At 39.8% G+C, this 21,609-nt stretch overlaps 1 protein-coding gene across 6 annotated transcripts; it reads right to left on the bottom strand.

Moving 5' to 3' along the window:
- Positions 1-1,551: 1,551 nt before the first annotated feature.
- LOC113453644 (cytochrome P450 2J5-like) lies at positions 1,552-21,357 on the bottom strand. Of its 6 annotated transcripts, none has more exons than XM_087933639.1 (10): positions 20,648-21,357; positions 17,019-17,290; positions 16,203-16,365; positions 13,945-14,094; positions 11,417-11,577; positions 7,535-7,711; positions 5,223-5,364; positions 4,001-4,188; positions 3,016-3,157; positions 1,552-1,962 (listed from the first exon to the last, which is right to left on the bottom strand). In XM_087933639.1, exons 2-10 carry the CDS (start codon positions 17,187-17,189, stop codon positions 1,784-1,786), a joined length of 1,473 nt encoding a protein of 490 aa, XP_087789765.1. In that variant the 5' UTR covers positions 17,190-17,290; positions 20,648-21,357; the 3' UTR covers positions 1,552-1,783. The 6 variants fall into 6 exon arrangements, with proteins under 6 accessions (XP_087789765.1, XP_087789770.1, XP_087789766.1 ...); XM_087933644.1 differs by having other exon boundaries at positions 21,276-21,348; XM_087933640.1 differs by having other exon boundaries at positions 20,555-20,694.
- Between the last annotated feature and the right edge of the window lie 252 nt (positions 21,358-21,609).

Raw genomic sequence — 21,609 nt, 5'->3', positions numbered from 1 at the left:
CTGAAGGCGCTGCACGAGGGTCACCCAGGCATCGTCCGGATGAAGGCGTTGGCTCGAAGTTACGTCTGGTGGCCGGGCATGGACGACGAGATCGCCAAATGGGTAAGCTCTTGCCAACCCTGTCAGGAATCCAGGCCAGCACCACCAATCACCACCCCAACCAAGTGGGAGAGTGCCAATGCACCGTGGTCACGGCTGCACATTGACTTGGCCGGGCCAATGCATGGCAAGACCTTCTTGGTGGTCGTGGATTCGTATTCCAAGTGGATCGATGTGGCCCTACTACCCACGACCACCACCTGGGCAGTTGCCCAAGCCCTGACCCGTCTATTTGTAACACACGGGCTGCCTGACACTCTAGTCTCGGACAATGGCCCACAATTTACATCTACAGAATTCAGCCGGTATGTCACCAACCTGGGCATCTGGCACATCTTAACGGCCCCCTTTCATCCTGCCAGCAACGGGTTGGCAGAGAGAGCCGTTAGGTCAACAAAGGAGGCGTTGGCCAGATTCAATCAAGAGGACTGGCACTCTAAGCTCTCCCGTTTTCTCTTGAGCCAACACACGACCCCCTGTACGGTTACAAACAAGTCTCCTGCCGAGCTCCTAATGGGCAGACGTCTGAGAACGGTGTTAGACAGGCTGCATCCCCATTATTGCCCTGACACTCCTATCGGGTCTGACAGCAGGGTCAGAGATTTTGTGTTGCAGGACCCAGTGTTTGTCAGGAACTACGCCGGCGATCCGCTATGGGTACCCGGGAGAGTCGTGGCCATCACCGGTCCGAGATCGTACCAAGTGCAACTGGAGGACGGGCGAGTTTGGCGGAGACATCTGGATCAGATAAGGAAGCGCCAGAGTGGTCATGCCAATGCTGAACCATGGACTCCTGTTGATCTCCAGTCGCCACACCAGAATCCGATCGGGGACCATCTGAGGGGCCTGTCACCACCGGCCGAGCGAGGGGAACGGACGGTAGACCGGGACCGTCCGCCAGAGACGCCAGCCTTGCCGACCAGCGATGCCACCGGGTTGTTGGACAATGACTATACTACAAGCCAACCCGGTGGTAGAGACTATTCACAGACACCTGATCAGGTCCCAGAGCAACCCCACTCTCCAGCACCCACCAATCCTGATCCCGTGAACTCTGATCCGCTCAGTGACTCACCTGAACTGCGCCGGTCCGGGCGCTCACACAGACCACCTGCATATTTAAAAGACTATTCATGTTCGCATCTGGGGGGAAGGGGTGTTATGTCCTTGGAACTGACCAAAGTTCCCAACCAAGTCCGTCTATACTGCGGGGGCGTTTACAGCTCCCATTGGCTGGCTCCCTTCGACAGCCGGCTATAAAAGCCGGCTGCTAGGTCGAGCCAGCCGCTGTTCGCTGAGCATGTCTGCTTGTTAGTATGCAGACGCGACAGCCCTTTATTCCGTTGAATAAAGCCTTTACTTGTGAATGCTCTGGTTTGGTCTCTCATTCCTTAATCCATAATAGTAACAGCCTTAATAAGGCTGTGCCAAAAGAAAGATTCTGGGACTAAATGGAGAGGAATAGATTTATTGGCACCCAAAAGAAAACTAAGGTAAAACAAAGCAAATTTACTTAGCATATTGTTCACACACCACTGGTTGAACTGGTGAAGTATGTTTGTGAATCCAGCACTAGGCTGAAAAAGTTTTAAAGTACAATAAATGTAGGCAAAAGTTCAAATTAAGAGAACAGTCCTATAGGAAACAGTTTTATGCTTTTTGTGCTGTTTTTTAAAGATTAAACCTATGTGGGAATTGCACACAGTTTGTAAGGGTGTGGGTGCATTATCATCTTTGCGACAGGGGCTTCGTTGAGTTCTTTCACTCCTTCAGGCAACCGGAAGTTGAAGGCCCTCAACAGGCTGGTCAGAAAGATGAAGATCTCAATTCTTGCCAGCTGCTCTCCCACGCATGCACGTTTACCTGTGGAGGAGACAAAGCATGACTAAAGGGGGTCATAATTTGTTCTACAGAGTATAAATGAAATAAGAAATGAGTAAGCCGCTTTTGGCTCAAACAAATAGCAACTCCAAATCTCAACAAACAACTGCTCCGTCCTACATATTGGCAAAAAAATCAGAAAATAAAATACAGGCTGAATAGTCAAGACCTTGTTGATGATCCAAACTCTGTCAGGGATCTTGGAGTACTCATCTTTAATGATCTAAGTGCTAGAGTCCACTGTAACTACATAGCCAAAAAGGCATTAAGAGTTGCTAACTTAATCTTACGTAGCTTTTTCTCTGATAATATTACACAACTAACTAGAGCATACAAAACATTTGCTAGACCAATACTCGAATACAGCTCATCAGTCTGGAACCTACATATCTGATATTAACACAGTTGAGAAAGTCCAGAAATATTTCACAAGAAGAGTTCTCTACTCGTTGCAGAATACCTTATGCCACCAGACTTGAAATTCTAGACTTAGAAAACTAGAACTATGCCACCTTTGGTCCGATCTAAGTATAGTATATAAAATCATACATTGCAATGTGCAATGAATACTTCAGCTTCAACCATAGCAATACAAGAGCAAACAATAGATACAAACTCAAGGTTAATTGCACCAAACTTGATTGCAGGAAATACAACTTCAGCAACAGAGTGGTCAATGTCTGGAATACTCTACCTGACTCTGTGGTTTCTTTCCCAAACCCCCAAAACGTTAACCTTAGACTGTCTACTATTGACCTCACCCCTTTCCTCAGAGGTCTGTATTGGGCGTGCATAAGTGCACCAACATGCCTACCATCCCTGTCCTATTGTTTCTTTTATTTTTCTTTTATTTTTCTTATATGTACCCATTTCATGTATTCATAACTATGTATACACTTATACTTATTATCTTGTAAACAATTGACAAATAAATAAATAAATAAATGTATTCATAACTATGTTTTTACTTATACCTGTTATCTTGTAAGCAATTGACAAACCAAATAAAATAAAATTAAAATTAAAAATTTTTACCTAATCCGAAGGGCAGAAACTCTTCTCGATCAATGAATTTTCCATCCTTATCTAAAAAATTATATGGATGGAATTTTTCAGGTGTCTCCCATTGTTCAGGATCAAGAAGAACAGAACGCAGGTCTGGGATGATAAAGGTCCCCTGTTTTAAAAAAAAGATGAATCAGAACAGTTTTATAAAGGAAAGAGGCAAAGAAGTTCAAACAATATTGATGAAACCCTTGCTCGTAGCTTGACTTTACAGATCCATGCTTGTTCCTTTCTCTGTTTCTGAGAGCAGTGATTGCTCAACGGCTTAGCTTCCTTTCTCTTAACTAAAGTCACCTTGTCTCTTGACGAAGGGGACAAAGAAACAGCTATACATGACTGCAGTTCTGATCTCAAGTTCAGCCTCATAACTCTTACCATCTTCCTAGGATAAAAATAAAATGTTTAAGGTTGTAATTTTAAAAGCTAAGAGGTGTTTGCATTTAAACCCATAATTCATCCCTGTTCTGACCCAAACCTGGTTCCAAGAGAGCAAACACAAGACAAACGCAGCAGCACAACCTTTTAATGTTTCATCTATGAATCCTGTTTCTTCACAGATAAAAGGCTGCTTCCAACTAATTAGCTCCGACAAGAAAGAGCTTTGCTAAATTTTTGTAAGGCTGCCAAGAACAACAGATAAGAAATATTTTACAACAGAAGAGTCTTCAAATACCAACTTAATATGGCTATACATGACTACAGTTCTGATCTCAAGTTCAGCCCCTAAACTATTATCACCTTCCTACAATAAAAAAAAATGTTTAAGGTTGTAATTTTACAAGCTGAGAGGTGTTTGCATTTAAATCCATAATTCATCCCTCAAAAGGTTTTGCTGTTCTTGCTTATTGAATTTTGCATGACTAATTACCACTTCCTGAAGAGACCTTCCAAGTGCCCCATTCTCTTCTTCCTTCCATGATGGGCTACCACAATGCATCCTGAACACGTTTCTCACCTTTGGAATGTGATATCCCCTCATTGTCACATCCTTTGTGCTTTGCCTGGGAATCCCATAGAGCAAGGCATATTTTACACGCTGCATTTCATGAATCACAGCATTGGTGTAGGGTAGCTTCTTGCGATCCTGGTAGGAAATCGACCCCGAGGAACCAAACACATCTTCAATCTCTTTCTGGACTTTCTCTGAAAAAATAATAATAAAGCAGAAGCTTCATGTTCAATATTGTGTTTTTATTCCTTTGTTCATTTATTTATTTATTTCCCAGTTTTAATCCTCAGAAATATCAATTAATCCTTCATTAGGGTCATAGACCAGAGTTAAAAATGAAATTAAACAGAACAAGACATAATATTACATTACCACATATAGTGAGGTCATCAAGAGGTGGCCTAATTTTACCTTTTTACAAAAGAGTTTAGGTACATTCAAAGAGATTGTGTCATACTGATCCAATAATAACAGAGATGAGAATTTCCCAGAATATATCACCAGCAGAGATGGTATTCAGCAGGTTCTGACCAGTTCTGGAGAACCGGTAGAGGAAATGTTGAGTAGTTCAGCGAACCAGCAAATACCACCTTTGACTGGCCCCGTCCCCATCTATTCTTTGCTTCCCAAGTCCCAGCTGATTGGCTGGGTCTTCTTTGGTTGCCCTGAACAGCACAACGGAGCTGGAAAGCAGGTAAGTGGGGTGGGGAGGGAATGGGACTTTGCAGTAACCTTCCCCCAGGAGTGGGGAGGGAATAGGGATTTTACAGTATCTTTCCCCCTACCATGCCCACAAAACCAGTAGTAAAATTATTTGAATCCCACCACTGATCACCAGGTAAGGAATTATAAAATGAGTGCAGAATCTTTATAGAGAGAATAATATAACAGGACCTGAACTGTAGTTTCAGTGGCCCCTTGTGCACTGGGGCACAATGGTGGCTCATAAAGTGTAAAGACCAAGGTTTCTCCTGTCCAGTGGTGTCTGACTCTAGGGGGCTCTGCCCCTCTCCGTCATGTCTGACTCTAGGGGGCACTGCTCCTCTCCGTTTCTTAGTCAAGGGACCCAACGTTCTCTGAAGACATTTCCATGGTCATGTAGGAAAATTAATATGTAGATTCAGTTCATCATTAAACAGCCCTTAATATTTCAAATACCTTCAAATAATTCTTCTGTGTTCTAGAGCCTGAGACTGGGCCTTGTTCCCACAGCCCAGATTTCTCTCACCTTGGATGTCGGGATGATTTGTCAAGAGGAGCAGTGCCCACATCAGAGTAGCAAGGGTTGTGTCTGTTCCAGCAGAAAAAAATTCAAAAATACACTGAGCCAGGTTCTCTTCATTGTAGGTAGAATTGGGATCATTCTTGCTCTGAGGTTTAAAAGAGAAAATAAAAAGTACAATGAATTCTACATAGCTTTCCTATGGTTGCTTTTGTTTCTGAGTTTCTGGGGGTTCTCCTAGAGTCACAACTCCTGCTCAAAAGCAGGTGGCAGCCATGGCTAAGCTAATCTTTGAGCTATTTCTCATGGTGCCTTTTCCTGGATCATGAGGCCCATGCAATCACTCATATACTGTTTATCTCTTGATTGGATTATTGCAACATGCTCTACATGGGGCTACCCTTGAAGAGTATTCGGAAGTGATCACTGGTGTAGAATGCAGTGGTGTGGACAATTCCTAAGGCCACTCAGGCGGCCCATGTAACACCATTGTTGTATGAGCTGCACTGATTGTTAGGTGACTCCTAGGTCTAATTCCAAGTGTTGGATATTTCCTATAAAGCTCTTTGTGGCATGGGTCGAAGGACCCATCTCACTCCAATGGGAGTGCCCTTATACCACTCAATCCAGCAGAAGAAGCCCACTTCAGATCTCATCTGCCAAAGAATTTCAGCTGACAAGTTCCAGGGCAAGAGCTTTTCCTCCTCTGGTCCCCTGGCCCTCTCCTGATATCTTGAGAAAGCTAAAACTTGGCTCTGCTGGTTGGCTTGGGGCCGTGATTGAGGTGCACTACTTTGGGGAGTGATTGATGATGTAGAAAAAAAGATTCCCATCGCTCTGTGTCACCTGTCCCCTTGGTTTTTACTTTCTTACTTAATCTTTCTAATTTTAAGTGATATTTAACTATCTTTTTTTTACTTTTTATTATTTCATAAGGTTTCCAGAATCTTTGTAAGTCATGAGAAGGAAGGCATATAAATTTAATCAATAAACAGAAGTTATACTGATGAGAGCATGATAGAAAGTAAAATATGAAGCAGCATAGAACCATTAATGGTAAATACATGTTAGTGTAGTTAGGAATGAGGGCCATTATCTTGAATGTGATTATTAGACCAATGGCACACTCAAGCTTGATGGTATCAAATTAAATAAAGTGACCCAATTCAGATCCTGAGCTCTTACTTTGCTTCTGATTGTGAGGCACTACTGGATTACTATGCTTTGTGACCCTAGAGACACTAAGACCATGTGAAATGATGAGCATGATGCTAAGGCCATGGTGGTGCAGTGGTTAGAATGCAGTACTGCATGCTAATTCGGCTGACTGTCAGCCGCCTGGAATTTGCCTGGAATCTCACTGATCTCAAGGTTGACCCAGCTTTCTATCCTTCCGAGGTAGGTAAAATGAGGACCCAAATTGTTGGGGGCAATAGGCTGACTCTGTAAACTGCTTAAACAGGGCTGTAAAGCTCTGTGAAGTGGTATTTAGCCTGTTTCTCCAAAAATACGACCTGCCCTGAAAGTAAGTCCTAGCTTGAATTTTTACACATGTACCAAATATAAACCCTATTCCCCCAAAATAAGCCCCAATTAAGATCCGGATCAATCTGGAGCTCTGTTATCAGCTGCAGAGGCCTTCAGGAAAGCCTTGCCGGCTACAGAAGAAGAAATTCCGGAAGGCCTTTGACAGTGAAAAGGAGGCCAGGGAGCGACGTGCATAAGTGAGGTTAGTCAGTGGATGACATCCCCCCAAAATAAGACCTGGTGCCTTTTTTGGTGGCAAAAAAAATTTAAGACACGGCCTTATTTTGGGGGTAACACAGTAAGTCTAAATGCAATAGGTATTGCTAAAGCACTTCAAATTGATATGTTACTTCTAAAATAATCATTCTAGGTCTTTTCCCCAAAACATTGGAAAGCATGACTTCTTCTTTCAAAATACTTTACATTTTTACTTATAGTCAAGACTATGAAAGTATATGTCCTTTCCCAATCACTTCAGGGATTAAATCCTTTTCCAATCATTTCAGGGATGAATTAATCAAAATTCCTACCCTGTTAACTCTTTTTCTTTCATAATGGAACTTCTTAGAAAAAGGAGTGGCAGGAGAACATGAGAGGCTGACAAACAGAACCCACTGAGCAGATGTATAATATACTTATTTTAAAACATGGGCTTATTCATAAAGGAGGCTGAATAATCAAGAAGAAAAATCAAAGATGAAGGAATACGTTATCAGTAGCTCTGCCTGTTTATTTATAGCAAGGAATATAATAATTTCTTGCCCGTTTATTGAACCACAATAAATCGATACCTTCTCTATCTGAAGAAGATAGTAATCAATGAAATCTTGTGGCTCGTGCAGAGAGTGAGATTCCTTGTGTTTCTCTATTTCCTGCCTTGCAAATGCAAGGATAATATCCAGAGAAGCCAGGACTTTCTTGTGAGGGCCTGGGAGGTACTTCATTAACTGTGGGAACAAATTATACACCTAACAGAAAAAGAAGAGGAAAAGTTATTTATTCCCCACTATAAGTAAAGCAGGGAAGAGTCAAACACATCATAAGTCATGAGTCCCCGCGTGCCCACAAAAAAAATGCCTTGAATGCCTTTCTTTACTCCCACAAATTTCCCTAGGTTGTTAGTAGCTCAGATTCTTGTTGAGAGCTTAAGCTTGCAATAAATCTTTACACTCATTTGAACTGCCTGAATGTCCTGATTTCCCGGGTGCTTGACAGGAGGGTAGAGATGATTTATGAGCTTAAACTGTTGAGGGACATTCCAAGCTATTAGATGGACTGAAATAGTCAAGCTGTAGATTGTTTAATGCTATTCCAAGATACTGTATTGGAGGAGAGTCCCTAAATAGAGTTGCTTTTAGAATTTAGAAGTTTGTAGATGATACAACTCTGATTGGTCTCATTCAAGACAATGACGAATCCGCATATAGATGGGAGGTTGTACAACTTATCTCATGGCACGACCACAACAATCTAGAACTGAACTCACTCAAAACTGTAGAAATGGTGGTAGACTTTAGGAGAAACCCTCCAATACTACCACCTCTTACAATACTAGACAACACAGTATCAACAGTAGAAACCTTCAAATTTCTAGGTTCTATCATATCTCAAGTCCTAAAATGGTCCGGTTGCAAGGCTTCGGCGGCGGCAGGAATCCGTTTCTCTGCGGGTCCCTGCTGCGCTCGCCGTCAAGGTACCCCCGATCCAACTGGATTTGGGGGTAGCGGAAGAGAGAGGAGATCCGGGCAGGGATCTGGGGATATCGCACCCCCCTTCCCCAGCCGGCTAGACTCCTTTTTCCTGAGACGGTGGAGCGGCTGTCTGTATGGCAGCCACAAAGGAATCTTCAACTGGATAAGATTGTGCAGGAGGAAGACTTAGAAGGAGAAGTTTTCTTGGCTGAACCATGACATTATGTTACTTTTAAAACACCCTGGAAACCTGACTTTGGATTGATACATTTGTTTCCAAAAGAATTTGTTACATCGGCGAAAGTGCTGAAGGAAAGCTCACTCCCCCTCCTTACGGAGAAAGCAAAGGAGCACAGAAAAACCTGCTTTTTAAAGGTAAAAATAAGCTCTTTGTTATAAGTGGGAAGGGGAGGACTAAAAAAAAAATTTTTTTTTTTAAACTTTGCTGGAGGAGACGCCTTGAAGATTACAAGACCATTAATTAATGGTAATACAACTTTTAAAATACATCTGGGATTTTGCCTCTGGAGAAAAAACTGTAAAGAGAAGAAGAGGAAAAAAGTTTTGTTTGTTTGGATTGTTTGATAACTCTGACATTGGGAAATTACTTCAAGATTGAAAGCATCTGGGTTTTTTAAAAAAAACCTATAATGGTACCACCGGTTGATGAACTGAAAATGGAATATGAAAAATTAAAAGAAAGACAACAAAGTGGCAAGGATTCTTTGGGAGCTGCCTTCCATTTTTTAGAAATGGCGGTTTCTATGTACCAGCAAACACTGGAGGAAGGAGAAGGAGAAGAAGAAGAAGAAAAGGAAGAAGCCATTTTTAATGGACTAAAAAGTTTGATTAAGAAAGAAAATGGGAAGGGAGGAAGGGAAAAGGAGAATTTAAGATTTAATAAAACAACCAAGAAAAAGAAAAATAGGGTGAAAAGAAGGTACAATGTTAGAAAGCAATTGAAAAGAGAATTACAACAGAGAGGGAAACTTAAAAGGGGGGAGAGGAGAGGGGGGCACAAAAAGACCAGATTGGAGAAGAAAGGGAGGGAAAAAGAAAAAAAAAAGCCACGGGTTAGAACAAGATTTTAACAAGAAAGTTTTTTTTTTTTAGAGATGAAGGATGATAGTTTATAATTAAAGAAGATTCTGCAAGAGTGCATAAGATAGTATTGTAGTATTTGCATTTGAAACAGTTTATTGGAATATTTAATAAAATATTAATGTTTAATAATGATAGATGTTGATGTTTAATAAAATATTAGGAGACTGTGTTAAATGATTAATGCTTAGTTAAAGTTTAATTTGTTACTGTTTTAATGTTATTATAACTTTAGTATTTTGTTTTATTTTTATTTTAAAACAATGTACTTATCAGAATTAGAATTAGAATAGAAATTATACATTTAATTATACTATAAGTTTACTATTCTTTTATTTTAAGATTTAATATGTAGAAATGTACTAAGCAGAATCAGGATGGAAATTATGTATTATTTTAAGCTTTATTTTAGGAGAAGGCGTCATACTTCAAAAGTGATTACAGGGGAAATTTTTTGTTAAAGGGAAGAGATAAATAGATGTTTGGTAAAGAACGGACAAAAGATATAAGTATAATGACTTTGAAATAAGATGAAATAAATAAAATATAATTAAGAGAGTGAAAAGATGGGAGAAGTTATATAGAAAATACAAAATGGTTAATAAGATATGAAGGGTATATAAGGTGGGCATGAATTTGATTTAGGTCTGTCAAAAAAGATGTAACCTGGGGCCAAGTCACTTTTCAAAAGAAGTTTTATGTTTTGTTTAGTGTGTGGATTATTTACGTTTGATTGTAAATTAATAAAATCTAGGAGAAATGAAATTAAAGGGAGAGAAATTGGGAAAAGATATGTACAAATGATAACTAAGGAGGGTGTTTTTTTTTCTCCAATGTTTTGCTTTAGGTTATGCATTTTGTGTGCTTATGACTGATTGAGAATTACTGAAACTTTGATAGAAGGAAATATGATTGAATGAAAGTGAAGAGAGAAATAATGAGAAATTTGGAAAAGATATATATGTGTAAATGGAAGTGTGATAATGTGGAACTATGTTTTAAAAAATAATGCTTTATTTGCCTTGTTGAAATTTATAAGTAATTCTTAGAAAGGAGGTTTTATACTTCTATGTGTTATGTTTTGTTTATCTTCAAAAATCAACAAAACTTGTTCTTAAAAAAATTAAAAAAAAGTCCTAAAATGGATACCTAACATCAAAAATGTCATCAAAAAAGCACAACAAAAAATGTTCTTTCCGCGCCAACTCAGAAAGCTCAAACTGCCCAAGGAGTTGCTCATCCAGTTGTACAGAGGAATTATTGAGTCTGTCATCTGCACCTTTATAACTGTCTGATTTGGTTCTGTAACCCAACAAAACAGATATAGACTTCAGAGAGTAACTAGGACTGCAGAAAAAGGTTAAACATCTTTCTTTCTCTCCCTCCCGCCCCCCCGCCATAACCTAACATAATTACATTTTTGGATGCTTGGTAACCAGCTTCCATTTATGACTGGTGCAGCTTTCTGCAGTCACATGATTTAACTTAACAACTTGCCATATGCTAAACAAACAAACAAACTTTACAACCTTGCAGTTTTTCAGCAAAAAAAAAAAAAAAACGTCCATCAGATAAGCTGGATTCAGACTTACAAACATGTGATTTGCTTAATATCTATGCTGACTTGCTTTACAGCCTTTGTAAAATGGGTTCTAATATTAAGTCCAGTCACATGATGGCACAACTTCCAACTACAATGTCTTACGATCAAAATTTTGCAGTAACTTCCCAGGAGTGGGAAGGCAAGGAAGATTTTGCAGTATCCTTCCCCTGGAGTGAGGTGAGAATGGAGATTTTACAGTATCCTTCCCATGCCATGCCCACCAAGCCACACTCGCAGAACTGGTAGTAAAAAAATTTGAATCCCACCACTGGACTCACCGCTTGAAAAGAGTCACCAAAGAATTTGAAAATAATTTTAAGAGCTTGAACCAGCTTCTGGAACTCTTCATCTTCTGCAGAAAACTGACGTCCGAAACTCAAAGCACATATGACGTTAGAAACCGCATTTAGTACTGAAAATGAAGGGTCAAATGGTTGCCCTGCAAAGGAAGATATTTCATAATGAATCCAGTCTCTTTCGTTAACCTGTTTGTGCTAGAATCAGAATCATACGGCTGGAGTTTTCTCAAGGCAGGAGTTTTATACCATGGATATTCAGTCTATTTTGAAAACTTCCAGTGATAGTGAACCCACAACCATGGAGGTGAGCTCTTCTGTGGATTAATTTCTCCTTACTTCTAGGCTGGTTCTCTCGTTGACAAGTTTCTCCCCATTACTTTTTGTTCTGCCCTCTGGTGCCCTAAACAATAAGTCAAATGCATGCATTTATGTGGGTTGGAAAGAGTAAACACCACTTGTACTTTCAAAGGCACTATATAAGGAGTGTGTTATTAACTATTTGGGAAAAGATTTTAAAAAAGTACATTACTGTAAGGTCCAACTGTGGTTATCTACAATGGAGGCAGTTACACATCCAAACGTTTTAGATTTTGATACTATTGCAAGATATAAAGATCTATTACATGAAACCGGAAAATTAAAGGATAGGAATCAAATATAAATTCAAGGGAAAGAGTTAGCATGGTGGCCATATGCACAGATACAAATGCATTACAAAAAAGAAAAAGAACAATTTGGTTTTAATATGACCTACCAAGAATTAGATAAGATTTGGCATGGAGAGGAAAGGAAATTGATTAGTAAAATATATAAATATCTATTGGATTATAAATTAAAAGAAGAAACAGTCAAGGAGTGTATGATAATTTGGGCAAAAAATGTGGGCCACAGTATAGAATTAGACAAGTGGGAACATAGTTGGGAAATAAATTACAAACTAACTAGGTCAGCCTCGTACAAAGAAAATCTCTATAAAATGGTGTATTGTTGGCACTTGCCACCAGTGAGACTGGCTAAGATGTTCCCGAACCTCCCCCCAAACTGCTGGAAGTGTAACTGCGTTCAGAGAACATACTTTCCTATGTGGTGAACATGTCCATATGCCCAGGAGTTTTGGAAAAATATCAAAAATTGGATTCTAAATATAACTAAACAAGATGTAAAACTTGAACCCGAAAACTTTTTGCTGGGTATGATAGACTCAAAAATAGAAAAAAATATCAATATTTAATCTTGCACATTATAACGGCAGCCAGAATAAGCTACGCTCAAATTGGAAACTGTCTATTGTCCCTTCAGATGAGATGGTCACTATGAAGGACATGCATTTAATCATAAAGTATTCTGTGAAAATAAAACATTAAAAGAACAAGGAAGGTATTGTTACAAGGTAGATCACGTCAATGTTATGGGGTAAAAGAAAAGAAAAAGAAAAATGTAACCAACGCTCCATACCTGCTGCAAAATGTATATATGTATATATATTTGTTTATATGTTTGTTTGTTTCTTTATAAATGTTTTAAATATATGAAACTTAAACTTTATTTTTTAAAAAAGAATAAATCAAATGCCTCTTCTTTGTGACAGCCCCACAATGACTGTTTATTAATTGTTCTCACTGTCAGAAAATTACAGTACTCTATACTTCTATATTGGTTCTCTCTTCAACAGGCTTCTACACATTACTGTATTTTTTGGAGTTTAAGGCGTTCTGAAGTATAAGATGTACCTAGCTTTTGGGGAGGAAAACAAGAAAAAAGTCTGCCTCTGCCTCCCAGCAATTTGCCTCCTTGCAGCAAGCCGCAAAAAGCCTGGTCATCTTCAGCATAGCCTGATAAGCACCAGCAGCTGATTGTTGGTAAGATCGGCCTCCCAATGATCAGCTGTTTCAGGCTGCAGTGATTGCCATTGCCTATTGCTGCCTCCACATGCCCCATTTTCAGCCTTTGTGTCCCATTTTCAGTCTCTGTACGCCCCATTTTTGGCCTCCTGTGCCCCATTTTCAGCCCTTTCTGGGAGGCGGGGATCAGAATGGTTGGAAAATGGGGCGTGCAGAGGTCCAAAGCAGGGGGTGTGGAGGCCAAAAATGGGATGTGGATGCAGCACACTGCTGGCTCATATGTAAGATTTTAGGACCACTACACCTAGATACGCTCAGGACTTCTAAGGTGATGTATTGGAATGTAAGAATGACCTTGGAAAACAGATGTATTTTTGTTGGAATACATGTTAGAATGTATTTTGTGTTGCAACAAGTACAGAATTATTCAGGCACTAGATGGCAGTGCTTAGTGTGCATCTATGCTTATAATTTATGGTTTCTTATATGTTCTGAGGAGAGTTTCCTGTTACAGTAATATAATTGAGCAGTAAAGTACATGGTGACTCTTGGTTTGCTCTATGTGGTACTTTATACAAACAGAATTTCTAACAATTTTTATTTAAAATACTCAAAATGGGGGGGATTGGCAGATGGGGATTTGAATCCTTATCCCAAATGACATACCTTTTGTTTGTCTAAAGATCTCCACCATCGTCTGAGCTGCGTCTTCTATCTGATGCTCAATGCTTTTCTTCCCCAGGCCGAGTTTCCGCAGAGAAGTGACGCCAATGCGTCGCTGCTGTTTCCAGCTGTGGCCATTGGAGAAAACAATTCCTGAGGGCATCAGCAGACAATGATAAATGATTTCTGATTACTTTTGTGTTAAAAAAAAAAAGGTCGAGTTCTTGCCAAATTTAGTTCTCTCTAAATTTCAGGTGGGAATACCAACCCCTTGTGACATGTTGCCGTTTTTGTAAAATTCTAGACATGTTTTTTTTTTTTTTTACAAAATATTTATTTATTTTGGGATACACATGAACATTGGGAGCCATACATGCTGTGGTGACCACCTCTATCATATATGAAGGACATTGAAACCTTCTAAGATGGTGTAATTCAGTGGTGGTATGCTACCAGTTCAGACCGGTTTGGCTGAACCGGTAGTAAAAAAACTTCTGACCATCAGCTGAGAGGAGAAAGAAGAGAAAAGCACAGGATTGGGCCTCCCACCTGCTCCTGCACTTTTCTTTATCCTCTCAACTGATTGGTGCTGCAGGCCTCAGATGGTGTGTGGAAAGCTGTGCACGCACATTAGGTGTGCACAGCTGCAATCACCGAGCCAGTAGTAGAACAGGTAAGATCCCACTGTACCAGAACTTATGTTATAGGCATCAGAGACAGGATCTTCTCAGTGATGGAGGATTCTATCTGCACCTTCCTTCCACAATACTGAAACCAATCAGCAAAATAGGGAAATGGCTTTTTTATTCACCAAGTTTAATCAAGTTCCTATTGCATTTATGTGCCAGAGATTGACCAAAATATTTTAAATTGCTTTTATGGGACTGTTTTTCAGTATTCAGTTAACACCAGCAAAAAACAAACAAACAAACAAACCCTGATGGCAATATCCTTCATTTCCAGATCATGCACCATTTCTTTTGAGGTGAACATTAACTCTTTAATTAAGTGCCACTATGAATTGAGGTGGCTCAGTGGCTAAGACGCCTGAGCTTGTCGATCAGGTCAGCAGTTCAACGGGTGGAGTTGTGCACGTGTTGCATTATGAGTACGGTCACTCTCAACACGTGAGGACGAAAAAGTTAGCCATCACTGTCCTATACAATAAAAATAAATATGTCATGCCCCCATCGGAGTCTGAATCTGAGGGGGAAGATGAACAGCTGACAGAGAGTGGGAGAGTGGCTCCATTGGCTGTGGAGGAAACTGGGGAAGGGCAAAGTCAGGCTGGGCAGAGCAGGGGAGAGGTAGAGCAAGGGAAAGGGGGTTCAGATGAAGATCAAGGCCCACCCCCTCCTCATCCTAGGGCAAAGTCTTCAAAGTTGGCAAGTTTAAGACTTGTGGACTTCAATTCCAAGAATTCCTGAGCTAACATGACTGGAAGAGGAATTCTGGGAGCTGAAGTCCACAAGTCTTAAAGCTGTCAAGTTTGAAGACCCCTGTCCTAGGGCATGCAGGGAAGAATGCAGAAGAGAGCAACGTGGGTTGCATAGCTTACCAGGGCCCCGATTCCCTTCACCAGGCACGCCCGGGGATGGAGTTTAAAGGAGAGGCAGTTGGGAGGGGCATTTGTCAGGAACAAATGTTGAATTCATCAAGGGTTGTGAGTGTTAGCCTGCATTCCTGGCCTTCTTCGTGTCTGTGTGAATTATTGCCGTGCTTCTGTGTGCTTTGCTGAAATTATTGGATTCATTATCTTGTCCTGCTGGAGTGATTGATTGCTCATGGGAGAACTTTTCTCCAGGTCGGAGAGTAACCAGGACATTAGGGCTTAATGAATATATATTGAATATACATGTTTGTGTGGCTAGACGATATGAAACTGGGCATTTAGATGTGAGAGAGAATGAGTAAAAATCAAATTTGCAAAAACAGAAATATGAAAGAAGAGGAAAGAGATCCAGATGAAGGAGAAGATGGAGAAACATGTAGTTGAATGAAGTTGATGAGAGCCTCAAAAAAAGAGATAGAAGTTTAGTTAAAAAGGCAGTATCTAAACCAATATATGAATGTCATAGTCCAGATGGAAAGTTATGGACACGTATAATATTTTGGTGTAAAGTGAATTAAGCAATATTTCTTTTGCTTGCTAATTCCTGTAAATCATTTTCTTTACTATCTCTTACTCTTTTTTTCCCTGTGCTATGCACAATATTACCACATATTGGAAGAGTTTGATGGTTATTACAATTTGCACTTACCCCTTCCTTTCCCAAAATCATTCAAGAAAGCATCCTCTGCTCGATACGAGAATTCTTCTGGGAAGTTGGTCATTCCTTCTTTCACAGATTTGAATCGGGACAGCACTATCATAAGTTGTTGCCCATACCACAAGCTGTATATATTTCCATATCGTTTTGCAGGCTGTCAAGTGAATCAAAAATGAGAAAAATTACAATCCAATACAGAGATGATTTTCATTTAATATTGTTTGCCATCTATAGGTGTTCCAAAATCCTGAAATCTAAGACTTTTCACCACATGCAATTCTATCTCTATAATTTTTCTCTCTCTCTAAGATTCTTGCCATTGTCTTTCTGAATTTAAGGATTATTTTCCTTAAAAAGGACATCTTTTTATTAATTTTTCTTTTTGCCTATCTTATTCACTTTTTGAATTTCTATACCACCACCCTTTCTCTGAAGAATTGGTTCCATCATCAAACATTTATTGATAAGATTGAACTAGAATATGCCTTCTAAAAATTCAGCCCTATTATTTCACATAGTGCTCTGTGAAACAGCTATAAGCAAGTCAATCTCAGTCATCCAGGCCATGGTGATCCCACAGATTCTTTTTCAAGAAGCAACAAGACTCTGGTTTTTCTTTGAAGATGTTTTGTTCTCATCCAAGAAGCTGAGCTGAAGAAATTTCTTGGATGAGAAACAAAACATCTTCAAAGAAAAACCAGAAAGTCCTGTTGCCTCTTGAAAAAGAACCTTCAGCATTACTTGGCATGATGAATTGTACCATAAGTTTGAGAATTATCATGATTACTACTGCTTAGAATTAAATACCTTAACGAAGTAATCTTCAGTGAGCCAAAGCCCAGCTGCCAAGAAGGTCCCAAGGAATGGCAGAGCCAAAGGACCGGGAGGCAAATGTCTTCTGATCCAAAATTGTCTCAGGAAGAAGAGAATCAACAGAACAAGCAGCAAAAAAACTAAAATTGTCCCTATTACCATCATTATTCTGCTAGTTCTTTTTCCTTGATGTTCACTAATAGATTTGGAGATAGTTATATCCTTTTGTCTGATGCTTTTTCTTCTTCCTCCTGTTTATGTATTCACTGATGGGAATGAATAGCAAGACATGTTTTGATGATTAGTTTGAACACCACTGGCATTTTACTAACAAGTTATATTAATCCACATGAAGGAGGTTTTCTGACCATGCATCACTCAAATAATAAAGAGATTTTAAACAAATCTAAGGCTGTTTGTCCTCATTAACAGGATAGTATGCCAGCATTATTTGAAAATCATGATGAAATCATGATGAAAATCATGGTGTCCCATATGACCATGAAATCTGCCCAAATATACAGAAAAATATCCCAGGGCAGTAACTCTATTGAATTCTACTATACAGTGCAATATTAATGGAATATCAGTGGTTTTCAATTCAATGTATAGAATTTGAAGGAGGTGTGTGTGCATTTATTTTCAGAGTCATAATGTATACTGAAGATTATGTTTAATTTCATTGTACGAGGTGCAGTGACAATAAAGTAAACTAAACAAACTTAATCTTGTTGGCACGCAGAGATATTATCTGGTCCAGGATTATGTCTCATACTTACCCTTGCAATCCCAGCATCAGGACTTTATCATGAAGAACCTTGTTCAACTTTGCTTACAAGTAAAGGAACGTCTTCATGAAGGATTCATACTGTTGAGCACCATCTTTGGTTGCTGTGCAACCTTTGGCAACTAAAACAAGTGTAACCGCCATACAGCTGTCCCAAATCCAAGCAGTACTTATAGGTAGAGAGTTGTGTGTGTTTAGAAATGCCTACTTAAAAATGATGACAACAGCGCAGCCTGTTGGTTTCTGCGCATGGACGGCGCAGCCTTGGTTTCTGCGCAGCCTGGATTAATTGCTTTAGTGGGGTGCTCTGGGGGTGAGAGTTCTCTTCAGCCCACCAAAATTTTCTCACAGTCCACCAGTGGCCCACCGGTTGGCGACTGCTGTTCTGGAAAATGACTGGCTCAACTTGCCTACTAAACAATAGTCCAACCTACCAAAAACATAACTGTAAAAGAGAGACTAGAAATAAAAGTTAAAATAAGCCAAAAAATGGTAAGAGAACACCTATCTGATCTTGATGAATGCAAATCACTGGGACCTGATGGATTATATTCCCAAGTTCTAAAGGAGCTGACAGATGTCATCACAGAACCACTGTACCACATCTTTCAAAAATCCTAGAGCACCAGGGAACTACCAGACAACTAGAAAGGACCTGATGTGGTTCCCATCTTCAAAAAGGAAAAAAAACAGACCCAGGAAATTACAGGCCAATCAACTTAACATCAATACCTGGGAAGATACCAGGAAAGATAATAAAAAACCAGATCTGCCAACAACTAGAAACGAGTAGAGTAATAACTAAAAGTCACCATGGATTTGTTAAAAATAGATCAGGCCAAACCAATCTTATTTCATTTTTCAACATAGCAGCTTAATTAGTAGACCAGTGAAACACTGTTGACATAATATACTTAGACTTCAGCAAGACATTCGACAAAGTAGACCACAATTTACTTCCTGGTAAGATTTTTTAAAAATGGGATAGATAGCATCACCATCAGATGGATTTGCAACTGGCTAACAAACCGTACTCAACAAGTAGTTCTTAAGGGTACTACATCTACATGGAGGGAAGTAAGCAGTGGGGTACCGCAAGGTTCAGCTGTTGGGTCCCACTTTAGCCCAGTACTCTTCAATATCTTCATAAATGACTTAGATGAGGGAATAGACAGGGAACTTACCAAAATTGTGGATGATACTAAGCTGGCAGGAATAGCTAACACCCAAGAAGACAGGCTCAAGATCTATCTGGATCTTGACAGACTAGAAGACTGGGTCCTATTTAACAAAATGAAATTTAGTGTAGAGAAAAGTAAAGTCCTGCACTTAGGCAAGAAAAACCAAAAGTATACATATAGACTGGGTCAAACTAGGTTTAATAGCAGTAACTGTGGGAGAGATCTTGGAGTCTTAGTAAACAACCAATTAAATATGAGCCAGTAGTGTGCGGTGGCAGCCAAAAAAAATGAACGCAATCGTAAGTTGCATTAACAGAGGGATACAATCAGGGGTGTGAATCAACTGGTGTATCTACCGGTTTGGTGAGCGTGCGCTTTGCGCATGTTTCCATTTGTGCCATTTTTCAGGTCTGAAACTTAATTTCTATTGCAGTCCCAGTGAGTAAATCAGCTGAGGTCAGGAAATGCACTATGCTGTGCCAAATAGCTAAGCTGAAAATCCCCAAAATAAAGGACAGAATAGGGCAGGGATGGGTGGGCGGAGCCAAATCATTGTCATAAATACCAGTTCACCCGAACCAGGCTGAATCAGTAGAATCCCACCCCTGGATACAATCAAGATCATGTGAGGTACTAATACCTCTCTATAAAGCCTTACTAAGACCACACCTAGAGTACTGCATCCAATTTTGGTCACAACACTATAAAAAAGATATTGAGACTCTAGAAAAAGAGCAACCAGGATGATTAGGAGACTGGAGGCTAAAATAGATATCTCATTCACTGTCTCCTCCCTTCCTCCCTCCCTCCCTCCCTCTCTCTCTCTTTCCTTCCTTCCTTCCTTCCTTCGTTCCTTCCTTTGTTCCTTCCTTCCTTCTTTTCTCTTTTCTTTCTGTCCCTTCCTTCCATCTACCTTTCTCTAAGCTTTTTCTTCTTCTCTCCCCTTTTCTTTCCCTTTTCTCTTTCTTTTCTTTCTTGTCTCTTCCTTCTCTCTCTCTTTCCCCCCTCTCTTTCTTTTTTCTCTCTCCCTTTCTCTCTCTTTCTCTTTCCCTCTCTCTCTTTCTCTGCCTCTTTCTTTTCTCTCTCTTTCCCTCTCTCTTTTCCCGTCTCTCTATCCCTTCCTTAACCTATCTTTTCTGCCCAGGGAGGTGTGGCCTACTCTTTCAAAGACCTGGGCTCATCTTGTATCACCCCATTTCCCCTTTCAGAAGCCCTGGCCTCCCCCACGACCGCCTCTTTCATCATCCCATGGCCAGGACTTTACTTTCCTCCGCAGCAGCCATGATGTTTTTCTTCTGCCTGGACCTTGTTTGCCTTCAATCTTTCCTTGGAGGATTAAGCGAAGGATGCCTTTTTTTTATTTCTTTCACTTTTTTATGGTTTTGATGATTTCCCTTGGCTTTCCCAGGTGGCTTATCACCTCTTCATTTCTGATTTGGTCAACCCAACTTATACATAACAGCTGCCTGGTCATACTAGACTACATACAATACTACCTAAATAATACATACAATAAATTATTTCACAGTGTTTTCAGTGAAGTAGTTATAAGCAGGTCTTACCTAAATATTGTGGCATGATGAATTATACCATAATTTTGGTATAAAGAAAACAATTGAGAATTATCTTGCATACTACTAGTTAGAATTAAATACCTTAAGGAAGTAATCTTCACGGAGCCAAAACCCATCTGCCAAGAAGGTCCCAAGGAGTGGCAGAGCCAAAGGCCCGGGAGGCAAATGTCTTCTGATCCAAAATTGTCTCAGGAAGAAGAGAATCAACAGAACAAGCAGCAAAAAAACCAAAATTGTCCCTATCCCTATCATTGTTCTGCTAGTTCTTTTCCTTTGATGCTCAGTGCTACCGTAAATCTGGAGACGGTCATATCCTTTTTTCTCATGCTTTTTCCTCTGCCTCTGGTTTTACATATTCGTTGTTGGGAATGAATAGCAAGACATCTTTTGATTATCTGTTTGATTACCACTGGAATTTTGTCAACAAGTTATTATATTAATCCACATGAATGAAGTTCCCTCTGACCCTGTGTCACTCAAATAATAGATTTCTTTTTTTTTTTTAAAAAAAGGACTGTATAATCCAGTAGGTTCTTAAAATGATACTATGCCAGCATTATTTGAAAATCATGACAAAATCACGATGAAAAGCACCGTGTTTCATACCTCCATGAAATCTTGTTGGGCCACAGAGATAGATAATGTCTCATATTTATCCTTGTAAGCCCAGCATCAGGACATTATCATGAAAAAGAAAAACTCACTCAACTTTGCTTATAAATATGGGAACGTCTTCAGGAAGCTGAGAACCATCTCTGGTTGCTGCGCAGCCTTTTGCAACTAAAACAAGTGTAACCACTATGCTAATAAGGAAGGGCTGTTGCAATAGATTCTGCAGCAGCTGTTAATGATTGAAAGGTGTTCTAAATCCAAGCAGCAAATTATGATGCTTCGGAGTTGGGCAATTGTTCCTGGTGTGGGTGTTTAGAAATACCTATTTAAAAATTATGTCAACAATCTAGGTCCCTAACCGATTACTACATGTGGAAATGATCCATACTATAGCTTTGCCAAGAACAATTGCCCAACTCCGAAGCATCATT

The sequence above is a fragment of the Pseudonaja textilis genome, chromosome 4 (genome assembly GCF_049901715.1).
Source record: "Pseudonaja textilis isolate UNSWEBS1 chromosome 4, rPseTex1.2, whole genome shotgun sequence".
NCBI lineage: Eukaryota > Metazoa > Chordata > Lepidosauria > Squamata > Elapidae > Pseudonaja > Pseudonaja textilis.
Note: the sequence above shows the minus strand (reverse complement) of the source record. Positions and strands in the feature narration are given on the sequence as shown.